The sequence below is a fragment of the Zootermopsis nevadensis genome, unplaced genomic scaffold (genome assembly GCF_977971745.1).
Source record: "Zootermopsis nevadensis isolate Lab colony 2312 unplaced genomic scaffold, Znev_1.0 Znev_ptg000002l, whole genome shotgun sequence".
In the NCBI taxonomy this organism is placed as follows: Eukaryota; Metazoa; Arthropoda; class Insecta; order Blattodea; family Termopsidae; genus Zootermopsis; species Zootermopsis nevadensis.
Genome location: NW_028259134.1, coordinates 5,310,036 through 5,323,781, shown reverse-complemented (window position 1 = coordinate 5,323,781; position 13,746 = coordinate 5,310,036). Strand labels below are relative to the sequence as shown.

The following is a 13,746-nucleotide window of genomic DNA, read 5'->3' as shown; positions in this document are numbered from 1 at the left end:
AACTGTTATGCAGTTCTTTAACCAGTGGACTGTGAAGGGAATTGATGTGAGCTGTAAAAATGTTTGAATCTGCTGAATAAAAGAAGTCGGTATTCAGAAGCTAAGGGTAGGAGGATGGGATGCTGTACAGTCCACGGGCAAGTGACAAACTATGAACTTAAGTTAAAAGTCCATCCTCATTTCAGCGTCAGTTGTTCCACAAATTATGCGTATGTATCCAGGGGTGGAGTGTTCGTGTTAACCGAAAAAGCCCGGCTGACATTTTAAATAAAGAAAAATATTTTCTTTTGTCTCACTTTCGTTGTTCAGTGGTACTACATGCATTGGAACACAGCAGAACCGTTCAGGTAAAATGCATCGTTACCTCCAGCTGGGCGTTCTCATTGATACGCTCGTTGCGATAGTGACGCAACGGAACTTACTTATAGCTTCACACGCCTCTCGTTTCATGCTTCGCGATTATGGCTCTTCGGTCTACGGCCCTTTTAACAGAACAGTTTGTGTTACAGTACTGCCGGAAACTAAATACAAAGTTGAAAACCTGCGAACTTGGTATCAAGAACAAAATTAGCTTAACGTCGTCTTAGATATTTTACTATCAGGCTCGATTATAGCCATTTTAGTGAAACGGACTACCTCGTTCATAACATATGACAAATACTGAAGACCTTTCGCTGACCACAGGCGAAGAGGATGTGATGGGATTCTTAACATCCCCCTGCGCGCATGTTCAGCAAAAATGGTATTTGAAGGGGAGCCCAGGGCAGAACGGGGAACTTCATTTTTGGAGGCATGTGGAAGGGACAGTAATAAAGATAAACACATGGAGGAACCTTGTGTGGATTTGAAATTTATAATGAGTTATTAGTTTAGTTCTAAGAGTTGCAGTTTTTTAAATATTAATTTCCTTACAAGAATGTAACTTGCCCAATATTGCCCCGTGCCCGGGGCAAGACGGAGTATGGTTGATATATGTTTGAAAAAGTTGTTAGAAGACACAGATTATCTAATAATTATGACGTAGGATATACAAATGATTTAGTATACAATGTAAAATGTCGAAACTTTACACATCTGGAATCTACTTAGGCCTAACGCAGACGGCACACGTGTGAACCTCTTCATCACCGTGACTATCAACACCTGCACATGAGTAATGGGCTCATTTCAAGCAAGACGAATACCGGATACACCCTTCAATAGACTGCAAATAGACTTCGCCACAATATAGGCACTTGTATTTTATCCTCTACTCTGGGTACCCCATTCTGCCCCGAGCACACTCTTTCAAATTAGGATGACAACATGAAAATAAATAAAAATGTTGTGTTTAAAACTTTCAAGAAAACACCTTGTAACATGCATCATTCAACAAAGTGGATATGAATAATGAATAGGTCTTACCTTCACTGGAAATTGAGAAAATTTTCTAAAATGTAGGAGCAAAATCCAGCGTGGGTCATTATTTCAGAATCTGTAACCAGAAAATGGCGCTGTCTGACATGACGTGGCCCTGAGCTGTACACTAATGGTATTTAACCGGTCCCGATAGATCGCAACGCATTGCAGACGAAATAAATCTGATGCCCCGTTCTGCCCTCGGCTCCCCAACATCTTTAAAACTCATTCAGATACACATTCGAATCTGAAAATCACCACTCATGACAAATGACGACTGTGCTGGTAATGGTGGCGATACTAAATACCTATGAAACATCGGTCAGCTTATAGTAGACTACACAGTGCAATATCCCAGGAGGCTGTCAGTTTCAGAGGTCTTGAAGTAAACATATTCCATTAATATTCTCGCTTAACTTTAAAAAGTCAACTTGACTGATTTTTTGGAACTTTACTGCAGTCTTGAAATTTAATTCTTGGAATTATAATTGTTATCTACATTTTAATAATATTCTCCGGCATTATGTATCATTGATTATTTAGCTCACGTGGTGCTTCAAGTGTACAGGACGACGAGTCTCTGGTAGTGTGTAATTTGTCTGTGTTACAATGTCTTGAAAGACGCTTAATTTCTGTTAGAGCATCCAACCTGATTACCATGTTAAGCTTACAATTTATACTACTCACTTTTCTTCATTGTTCTCTGTCTTCTGAGCTGTGATTTTGATCCAGAGAGGGTTCCTGAAAATTACGTTTCAGGGCTGCATGAATCTTCAAACAACAGCCCTCATAGAATGTGTGCTTGAATCCAACCCAAAATATTCCCCGTAGAGTGTAATTTAACATCCACCAATAATGGAAATGAATTCATATTCTGTCATACTTTTAGAGGACAGCATAATGTATGTGGAAATGTGCTTTCATAAGACACTGCTAAAATACGCACTAAATCACACATAGCTCCAAATGATGGCCGTTGCAATGCCAAGTGATTATTAAGGGGGTTGTCCACAAAAGCAGCGGTGCTATCTGCAGACCTATTCTCCTCCTCCAAGTCATGGATGGTCTGTTCCGGCTTCTATGAATTCCACCTTCTGCGTGGTCTTCCTTTGAGCCTATACCAAAGTACCTGCTTTGGCACTCGTCCTTCTTCCATCCTTTCCACATGTTCAAGCCCACCTCGTCTGTGTCTCATTCTGTCATTAATTGAAAATATTCCTAATTACTTCCTTGTTTCTTAATTCTTGGTTTTGTCCAATCATGTACATTCCTTCACAGACCTTAAAAATCGCACTTCTGCTGTTTTTGTAATTTTGTATATTTGTTTTTCTCATTTTATAACATTCACAGGTAAAGCAATCATTTGTTAAAGTTTTATTTGTTTAGTTTCCCGAGTTTTCGCTTTACGTGTTCGTCTGATAGTGCCACACATATTTTGGAATTTTTTAATCTTATTACCTATGTCTGCTTCCTCCAGGAATGTTATGTCATAGCCTAGATATTTAAAGTGGTTGACCTGTTCAAGAGTTTTATCTTCTATTACAATTTTTGTTCGAACTGGATATTTCCCTTTAAAAGCCATTGTTTTAAGTTTTATTTATTGGGATCTTCGAATTGTAGTCTTTGCATATATTATTTAAGTGAAATAAAGATCTTTGCAGTTCATCTTCGCCTTCTTGAACTATAATTTGGTCGTCTGCAAAAAGCAATGTATTCAGGGCAACCGTTTCCTTTAACCATGTCCTTGGATTACTTCTCGTCTTCCATTCTCGGATGACATCATCTAAGCAAATGTTGAGTAAGGTTGGGGACAAACTACAATCCTGAAGTACTCCCTGGTTAATTTTAATATCTTTTGAATATCTTCTTTCCATATCTAAAATGACTGCAGTGTTTTGGTATAGAGACCTAATAGCACTTATTAAATGTCGTGGGTAGCCTTTCCTCTCCATAATTTGCCAGAGTATTGGACGATTTACTCTACCGAAAATATTTTCATAGTCTATAAAAGCAACAAGTGTCTCAAGATTAAATTAATTGGATTTTTCTGATTTGTCGAATTGTAAAAATATCCCTGCAAAATCGTTCCTTTCTAAAACCATTCTGCTCTTCCAAAATTAGGACATCTGAGATATTCATAACCCTCTTATTTAATATTTTTGTATATATTTTATAGCTAGTGACTAGTAAACTATGTCCCGGAAGTCTCAGTTTTAAGGATGTGCCTCCATACTCGAAGACTTCTGAGTTAACACCATCCAAGCCAAGGGCTTTTCTATTCTTCAGTCCTTGTATTGCTAATTCTAGTTATTCCGTACTAATTTAATCTACTGTCTTCCCTGTGTGGTCTTCTTTTGTTGCATTCCCCTCACCAGGATCATACCGTAAGTTTTTGTAATGTTCTATCCAGCAAGAAAAACTATAATTTCAAAAATGACCAGAATCTCTTCTTAGTTATTAAAACAACAAACTGATAGTCACGCAATTAATATATCTCATGTTTATTAGTGGGTGAACAGCATGATCGTGTGCAGAATATTGGAACAGTTAGGATTTTCGAAGGTCTGTGAGAGGTGGGACCACGGAGGCCATCACAAAATTGAGGTGGACAGTGTTGCCACACACACCATATAGTCCTGATCTGGCACCTTCAGAGTATCACCCGTTCGGTAAACTGAAAGACATTATTCGTGGGACAAAGTTTGAGGACGATGACTCCCTTGTGGCTCTAAAGCTCTCATCCTGAGTTTTACCATGCGGGCATACATGCTCTTACTCCGAGGTGGCAAAAGGAGAGACGGAGACTACATTCAAAAGTAAATTTTTTTTCCTAAAGGCTGTACCTGCCCACTGTGTGAATAGGAAAGTTGTAAAATAAAAACTGAATTTAAAAATAAGTGGTACATTACTTTTGGAGTGACCCTCGTAGAATGATTATATAAAACTAAAAATGCAAATTAGAAACTGAATAAACTTTAATATCATACTATTATCCATAATTGAGTATTTTTTAGTGATCAGTTAATACATAACAACAAATTTATACATATACATGATTTAACGTCCTTATATTTATTTTATTTAATAGGTTTTACAATGTCATGGACATCTTCCTGCGCTCATTTCAAGCACATCGAACAGAATATTTAAATACAATTTTTCTGTCCTTCCAATATCTTCTTCCATTTTATCTTCTTCCAACCCTTTTTTCCCACATCATTCTTGATATTCCCAGCATCCAAGTCATTTTAGGCCCTTCCTTCTTCCTCGTGGATACCACTCTAATACTGCCTTACAGAGCCTGTCATCTGTTGTAGTCTTTACATGTCCATACTATTTTAACTGCTTGGTTTTTATAAAGTCTACAATAGAATTTTATACATTCAATATTTCCTTAATCACAGTATTCTTAATTTTGTCCATTCTAGAAATCCTGGCAGAACGACGCCAAAAATCCATTTCTGTGGAATATAATTTTTAGTCTGTCTTTGACTTTAAATGTAATGTTTCTGCCCCATATGTAATTGCACTCTTAACTATTGCATTGTATATAATTGTTGTCTTTGTTATAATATCCTGATCACACAAAATACTGTTCAATTTTGATATAACTGTTCTTCCCCTATTTATCTTTCCACGACTTCAGTCCTTAGTGATTTTAATTACCAAATATATGTAATTATTACAATCTTTAACTTTTCTTTTCTATCTTCCAAAATGAAATCCTTTGATTGTTTCCAGATTGCCATATTTTTTCCCCCCAGATTTATCTTAAATCCCATTTCTCATATTTTTCCATTAACTTTCTTGTCATATATTCCAAATCTTCGTAGTCCTCTGCAACTAATAACTTATCATCAGCAAATAATAAAACTGTGTCATCTCTGATCATTAATCCCATATTTGAACATTTATTCTTCCAGTTTTTTAGGGCCATCTGAAAATATGTCTTAAACAGTGTAGGTGATAGACAACCTTTTCCTGAACTCTTGCTGACAAAAATTCAGTTGAAAGCTTTTTTGTCAATTTTTTATTGGTTGAATGATAGTTTTATTTATACTATTTTCTCTTACAACCTCCCACATTTTGGTCAATGGCACATTATTTTATGCCTTTTCTAGGTCCCACATATGGGAAGTGCAATGATTGTCCTTTGATGTATATAAATAATTGAATGACCATTTATGTAGACCTTTGTACATGTTTATTTGCCTTTGTGTTGAGTGACTTGTACTCATATTTGTATCAATTTTTGTGTGACATATTCTACATCCTTCTCACCAGTTACCTGAAGCATCTATGGAATATAAATATATACATTCTAATTCTGATTAATTAATTATAGATTTCAAAAAAAGCATATGACTCTGTTAAGAGAGAAGTGCTATACAATATTTTCATTGTATTTGGTATACCAAAGAAGCTAGTGAGTCTAATAGAAATGTGCTTAAGTAAAACCAGTAACAAAATTCATATAGGTAAATATTTATCTGAGTCATTTTCCATCAAGGGCAGTCTGAAACAAGGAGATGCTTTGTCTCCATTGCTCTTTAACTTTGCGCTAGAATACGCCATCAAGAAGGTCCAAGATAGGCAGGAGAGTTTGCAATTGAATGGGACACATAAGCTATTGGCGTATACTGATGATGTTAATTTATTGGGTGACGATATACATACAATGAAGAGGAACACAGACGTTTTACTAGAAGCTAGTAGAAAGGTGGGGCTAGAAGTAAATTAAAAAAAAACTAAGTACATGTTAGTATCCCATCAGCAGAGAGGTGGGCAATATTATCTTAGGGTGGCTAATAAATCCTTTGAAAGTCTTACAAAGTTCAAATATTTGGAAACAACAATAAGAAATCAAAATAATATTCATGTGGAAGTTAGGAGGAGACTAAACTCCGGAAATGCTTGCTACTTCTCAGTTCAAAATATTTTTTCTTCCCATCTGATTTCTAAGAAACTGAAAATTAAAATATGCCTTTTGTTTTGTATGGGTGTGAAACATGCTCTCACACTCTGAAAGAGGAATATAGATTGCAGGTGTTTGAGAATAGGGTGTTGAGGAGGATATTTGGGCCTAAGAGAGAAGACGATGGGGCATGGAGAAAACTGCATAATGATGAGCTTAAAAATGTACCACTCCTCCCCAAGTTTAGTCAGGGTGATTAAGTCAAGAAGAATGAGATGGGTAGGGCATGTGGTGCACATGGATGGGGCAGGAGGTGTGCACCAGGTACTGGTTGGGAAGCCTGAGGGGAACAGACCGCTGGGGAGACCTAAACGTAGATGGGAGGATAATCTTAGACAGCATCTATGGGAGATGCGAGTTGAAGGAAACTGAATTTTGATGGCCCAGAACTGGGTCCGGTGGAGGGCTTTGGTTAGTTCGGTGAAGAACCTTCGGGTTCCGTAAGCCATATAGTTAGTTAATTCTGAAATTATGCGCGAGTCTGGCCCCCCCACGTTTGGCTCAATAGTGAAAAACATTCATATGCCAAGACTGCACAATATTGTAATTCTTGCCTTATGTGTGAAGTCTTGTAAAGGAACTACGGAAGCATGTTACATGCCACTATTAAGACCAAATAACGAGAAAAGATTTTAATGAGCATTTCAAAATTCTGTTGGGGTGGGAACCTCCGTTATCACAAAGATTATAGAATTCTTTGTGTTACTCCGTGACGAAAACTCTAATAATTTAGATACTTTGGGTGTTAGCAGGAACTTACTATTTCACTACAGTCTTTATTTCCCTTACCTTTATGAGTGTGTTGGTTTGTGATAATGATATTGGCAATCTATGTTGGTCTTATCAATGTTGGCAATAATGTCAATAATCTATGATATGTGTTAGCGTATGGTGTGTGAAAGAGGGTATGAAAAAGATGAGGTTCGCTAATTATAAGTTAACAGATTTAAGCAAAATATGTTTCTATGATGGGCTGCGTGTACACCATCTACGTCAAGTTTAACTACTCCTGAACAAACTGCATAACTGCTGAGGATTTATTAATGTTATGTTTGTGATTAGGTTTGTTGAGTAACTTTCGTGAAATACGTTTGTAATAATATTGTATTTTTAGGTACTTTCTGAATGTGATGTATTGTATCCTTGACTTGTTGCACACCCTGCTAGCTTTGTTCTATGGAATGGATCGCTCTTACAACTAAGAAATATACATTTAATATGTCCAAAGAATAGTAAGTGTCGAACTTACGGAACACAGGAAACAGCTGGGCTATCGAACGCCAGATAAATTGTCTTGTGTTATTCAGGGTCTTCGCGAATTTTCATGTCAGGATTTGGTTCCAGGTTAACGTATTCAAAATTTGGTAAGTTTGATGTAGTAATAAATATGTTGGAATTGTTATATACCGGTTTTAATATTGCCATACTTCTTTTGTGTTAGTGAAGGTTGAAGAAGACATCTCGAGCTTTTTATTACATAGTTTAACCAGCTACTTTTAAAGAAAATGCCACATGAAAAGGTGTCTGCATGTTGTGTTACACTCATGTAGGCCCAGACAGAATCAGTTTCAATGCGAGTTTTGAAATGTATTAAAGTTGTTGCATTGTTCATATAAACGATTACCTTTTATGCCAGTTGTAATCTTTTTTGTAGGTTTTGTGTTTAAACTGTGTGGACTTTTTCGCACGATGTGTGATGCACCGCCTCCAGTAAGTAAGGAAGGAGACAGCAAGAAAAGACCATTACAAGAAGATTCTGATAACACAGATTTAAAGAAACAGTGTGTAGAACCAGATAGGGTGAAAAGAAGAAAAGTTGCATTGCTGTTCGGCTATTCAGGACAAGGATATTTAGGAATGCAGAGGTTAGTCCTTGTCACCAGTATGAAGTGACCATTGGATTTTACAGATTGTTTAGGCTGGGGATAGGAGATCATTGCCTTTTGTAGACTGTTGACGTATTATATGTAAATATGAAATGATTGTTTATGGTAGGGAAATGAAAATATTGTGAATGGTTGAGTGCTGGGGAGGTAATGATGATGACCTTCTGGCTGTGTCTGTTTTAAGATACCAGACGATTGCTATGGAGATGTGAAATGAATTCATGTTGTGTTCTTCCTACTATGAATTACTTGGATTGAGTGACTGATATTTGATTTTTTAATAGCTTTTTTTTACTGCATTGGTTATATTAAACAGTAAAACTCAAATGGGAAGTGTGTGGAGTCTCAGAGGGAACATGCAGGTAAGCTTTGTTTTGTACAGACTGTGGCAGTAGGTGATCAGTGACCAGGTTTATGCTCCAGCCACAATTAAAATTAAAATTTGTTATGAAGATGTGCATTGACAGAGGATGGAACCCAGTGGAAGGCTTTGTGATGAAGGTACAAGACACATGACAGTAGGGAGTTTCTTGGTCAGTTGAATGGCTTTCATCTGCTTAGGGAGGCTCTATGCCTTGGGACCTATGAATATTATTGTTGTTTTACAGAAACCCTGGCATGAAGACAATAGAAGAAGATCTGTTGACTGCCTTACTAAAAGCAAATTTTATTAATGAGGAGGCTTTCAGTACACCTCAATTGATTCAGTTTCAACGAGCAGCTCGCACTGACAAAGGTGTGTCTGCTGTACGCCAAGTAGTCTCTCTCAAGTTGCGTGAGTAAATTTATGTACCATATATTCTTTTCAGGAAATTTTGAGGTTATTGTGAGAGGAATTTGTTTCAACTGTTTATTATTTTTGTAGCAGAAGATGTGAAGGTGGAAACAATCAATAGCCACTTACCAGCGCAGATTCGCATATTGGAAATTAAACGTACAACTAAAGGATTCAACAGCAAGAGTTCATGTGATGCTCGAACATACTCATACATGTTGCCAACATTTGCATTTGCACCATCAGGTGTGGAACCCAGTGAATCTTACCGTATCACATCAGAAGTGATGGACAACGTTAGGTCTACACTCAGAGGTTTCGAGGGGACTCACAATTTTCACAATTTTACTTCACGAAAGTATGTGTTGCACAAATTATGGTTCCATGTACTAGAACTTCTGGTTTTATGAATGTACATAATTATTAATGAAACTGTACTTCTTCTTTCAGGAAACCACTGGATCCAAGTGCCATCCGTTATATCATTAACTTTGAATTGGGAGAACCTTTCATTAGTAAAGGTCTTGAGTTTGCTGTGTTGAAGGTCAAGGGACAAAGTTTTATGTTGCATCAGATCCGGAAAATGGTTGGTATGACTATTGCAGTGGCTAGAGGGCTTGCTACCATTGATACTTTGCACAAAGCATGGAAGACAGAGCGGCTAGATCTCCCTGTAGCTCCAGGCCTCGGATTAGTTCTTGAGGAGGTAAAACTCTTTATATTAATCTGTTTCACAGTAGAACTTTAAAGTTCAACATCAGTAATACCAAAGTCTGCCATTAATTCATGCAGAATTTTGACAAGGAAACCTGTTGGCAAAGGTTGCTTTGAAGACTGAGGAGATAGGATGACATAAGCAGCTATTAGCCTCCTAGATTTCACTATTCTGACAGTATTACTCTATGGGGGTCTGCTTTGTGACTATAAGAAGTGTGAGGCAGGTACAGTTTACTGCATTTGCCTTACATTTTTCTAGCTACAGTCACAAAGCTGAGAACATAAGAACGTAGGTGACTTCATTAAAGGACATAGCCCACTTATTTCACCCTTCCTTCTTTAAAAATAAGTTCAGGTTTTCAATTCATAAGGATTGTAGGTGTCAATAGTTTTATTTCCAGAACTTGTAATTCATTCCCATACTTCCATATTTACATGAGTATAAGCCACATATATACAAGTTGCATCAAAGTTTATATTAATTTTCCCTGACATATATCTTTAAGTTCAGAATACATTCACTGTAGCAGTTTTGTGAGAATGAACCACACTGCATGTACTGTTACACATTACCTGCTGGCTTCATGAAAATGAAACTTCCAATAGAGTGGTCATGTGATATTTGTGGGTGATGTCTGTTAAAACAAGTAAGTGTAGGCAGACTGAAAGAAAGAGACAGCATTCACCAACTTCAGCTATTACTCATCATAGTAGTATTGCTTCAACACAAGTGACAAACCACTGCACTACTGCTTATTTTCATTAGGTGGAGGGTATTATTTTTCAGTCTCATTTTTTTCTGTAAATAATTAATGGCTTTCTGTGTTTATAACAAAAATGACACTTGTCTTATTCAGTTTCCTATTGCTTTCAATGGGCCTTCTTGTAGTGGTTATAAACACGCACATGCATGTAACACACCAGAACAGTGAAAGAATTTTGTATCAACATGGATCTGAAAAATCCTCCTTTCCAAGGTACAACCCTCATTTCCTTTTTAAAAATGTTTATGCAATGTAAACTTTGTTGTGTTCTCTCTGCACTTGTCCCAACAGTCATGTCTGGGTCATTGGCAGCACCAGCACTGCCAGTGCTTGTGTGATTTAGTTTGAAACATCCAATTTCTGCATCTTTTTCTCAGATCTTATTTATTTTAGTAATGATATCCAGTGGCAGTGTTAGAAAGTCTGATGATGAGCACTGTTTAAACTGTCGCTGCAAATGCTGATAACCATCTGTCTGCATCTAATTTCTATGGAAGTTGTTTGTTCATGCTCAGAAGTGGCAGATTTGCAAATTTATGGGTGTGCACATGGCAGTGGTACAGACTTGTCTGCTTGTAGTGCCTTAGTGCCTTATTAGGAGATATTTGCTTTGATCAACTGAATACCTGTTTTTAGTTCATGGAACGTTGTGAATCAAGGCATTGACTGTTCAACGTGTGAATTATTAATACTACACAGGATATGTTACTAAATTTCTTGAATGTAGCTATACAGCTTATGACTCTCTGACCTATTCCAGAACCTGCTTTATGTTTTATATTGATAGAAAAGGCAAGGAGAAGAAAGCATTCAAGTTTTGTGTATCTTTTTCTGCAGGTACATTATGGCAGATATAATCAGCGTTTTGGAAAAGATGGAATTCATGAACCACTTGATTGGTCTGAAACTGAGGCTGAAGCAGTAGCATTCAAAGAGAATTTTATTTACCCGACAATAATTCAATCTGAAATTGAAGATAAGTCGTATCCTTTTTGCTGTTGGTTCACTAATAATGTAACACAATACTTTTTGGTAAAATGTTCATCTTGTGACTTTAGGGTGTAAGTATGATAAGTCAGTTTACCTTATTATGTATTTCCACGAGAAGTTATATTTCATTTTGAAGCACCCTGTATCCAGAAAAGAAATCTTACAGGTATTGTCTCTTTTCTTTCATCTTTTGAATCCTTTATCAGATTATGAAGCCATTTTTTGCATTAGAGACTAAGACTCACAAATATGAAATTGCGTTTTAATTCAGATTGGGTCTTGTACTTGAAGACATAAATAAACTTTCTGATTTACCTTTAACATTTCTGTGTCATACAATATCTGAATCTTACTCCGGGGATGGAGGGTATTTAAATATCAAAGCTTGAAAATGCTACATTTTCCATAAATCTCGAAGAACTAGTATGTTCTTTCCTAGTTTCCATATTGCATCCAGAGAAGTACACAAAATCATAATATAGTACCAAATTTAAAATTAGTTTTTGTACAGTATGCTGGTAAAATTTATGGTAGATTAGTATTTTATTGGCATTATTATCTTAGAAATTGAGCTTTTTTATGATGATCTCAAGAGCATTCAATGCAGAGTCCAACATGTACATCACATCAGTACACAGTGTGCTACCATTACCTCACTGCCATCTGTGTGGTCCCACTTTCTTCTTGGGAGGCAGAAGCTTAACTTATAAAATGTATTTTTGTCAATCATGGTAGTGTGTTGTTTGATACTTCATAAACAGTCCTTCAGATGAGTTCTGAATGGCAGCTCATAGTTCTGTCCCCAGTGTTATTCCTGTATATTATTATGGCATTCAGAATTGAAATTTGTCATGTGTGTCAGATGGTGCTGAGAGCTTAAGGCTCAGTTAGGAAGTTAGAGGGTAATTAAACACCAAGTCTTTGAGTAAGGTGTAAAGGTTTTAGAACAAACTAAAACAGCAAGAAAAATTCATATGTGGAAGTTATTATTATTTAAGTTTAAATTAACATGATGTAGTTAAGAATGTTCAGTTCAGCAGGGCCTTTGAAAATATATGTTAATAAGGTAAACATGGAGCTATGACAGACTCAGCAGTCTAGAGTGTATTAAAATTTAAACACAAGAGATACATGAGAACCAGATGAGTTAATGGAGTACAGCCAATTACAGAAAATAAAAAGAAATAAGTTCCTTAACCTGCGCTCCAGAATGATGTCTTGGCTCGAGACACTTCACTTACATAGCTACTGTATCCGTGAAGATAATTTATCTCATGGGTTGGAAACACTGGGAGAGGCTGTAGATATGATACAGGGAATAGATGATGGTGACAGACTGGCTACTTTAGCGAGAGTAGCACAGGTGGTGCAGGAGGGTCAGAATGTCATGTGTAATGGCAATTCCAACCAGTATCCTTCTGAAGGTGTGTCATCACCTTAGGTGAATATTGTGTACTACTTTGTAAAAGGACTGTAGTATCTGATTTAATTTTATACAATAAAGAACAATTTGTTACAATTCTAATATTTTGCTTTATTTATGAACGTGTTTATATAAATGTGAGTAGAAGATTTTTCTTCTCCAGCCTCTGGGGCCCACCCAGCCTTCTATCTAATGGATACTGGAGTCCTTTCCTGGGGGTAAAGCGCGGCCAAGGCATGACACTGACCACTCACCCCTATCTAATACTGAGGTTAAGAATGAGTAGGAGCTATATATCTTCTTCCCACAGGTGCCTGAACGGCATATAGTGGGACAGCTTTTTATTTATTTATAAATATTTTGTCTTTCCATCTGATTTATAAGAACCTAAAGATTAAAATATACAAAATAATTTTGCCTGTTGTTTAATATGGGTTTGAAACATAGAGGAAGAGAGGAAAAATACAAGGGGGAAAACATTTGATAATTCCTAGTAATTTAAGTGACCCTTCAAACATCCTCATTGCGTTGTTGTTGCTCATTAAGTTATAATGAGAGGTACACTAAAGCAACAATAACTGTGTTCATAGTGGTTGAACTTCTCCATTGAATCAGCATATGTTGATTTTGGCAGTGAATGTGTTATATTAAAATGTGCTCAGTTGAAATCCAGATACTTGAATCTGCATTGAGTTTCCTACTAGAATAACTGGTTTCGGATCGTCAAAAGTGGATGAAAATGGTGGCTAACACTTTTGTTCTGACATGTTTACTGATCTGAGTTGCATTCTTTCTGCCATGAATTGGCTTTAGTTTTT

The 13,746-nt window shown here is 36.7% G+C and overlaps 1 protein-coding gene across 4 annotated transcripts; it reads left to right on the top strand.

Annotated features, from left to right (window-relative positions):
* Positions 1-7,147: 7,147 nt before the first annotated feature.
* Pus1 (Pseudouridine synthase 1) lies at positions 7,148-13,030 on the top strand. 4 transcript variants are annotated; one of them, XM_022062329.2, is made up of 8 exons: positions 7,270-7,435; positions 7,541-7,737; positions 8,028-8,238; positions 8,868-9,034; positions 9,125-9,392; positions 9,485-9,740; positions 11,353-11,498; positions 12,715-13,030. In XM_022062329.2, the coding sequence occupies exons 2-8, from the start codon at positions 7,698-7,700 to the stop codon at positions 12,944-12,946; spliced, it is 1,320 nt and encodes a 439-aa protein (XP_021918021.1). In that variant the 5' UTR covers positions 7,270-7,435; positions 7,541-7,697; the 3' UTR covers positions 12,947-13,030. The 4 variants fall into 4 exon arrangements, with proteins under 4 accessions (XP_021918024.1, XP_021918027.1, XP_021918021.1 ...); XM_022062332.2 differs by lacking the exon at positions 7,541-7,737 and having other exon boundaries at positions 7,148-7,278; XM_022062335.2 differs by lacking the exon at positions 7,541-7,737 and having other exon boundaries at positions 7,175-7,294.
* The last annotated feature ends 716 nt before the right edge of the window (positions 13,031-13,746 follow it).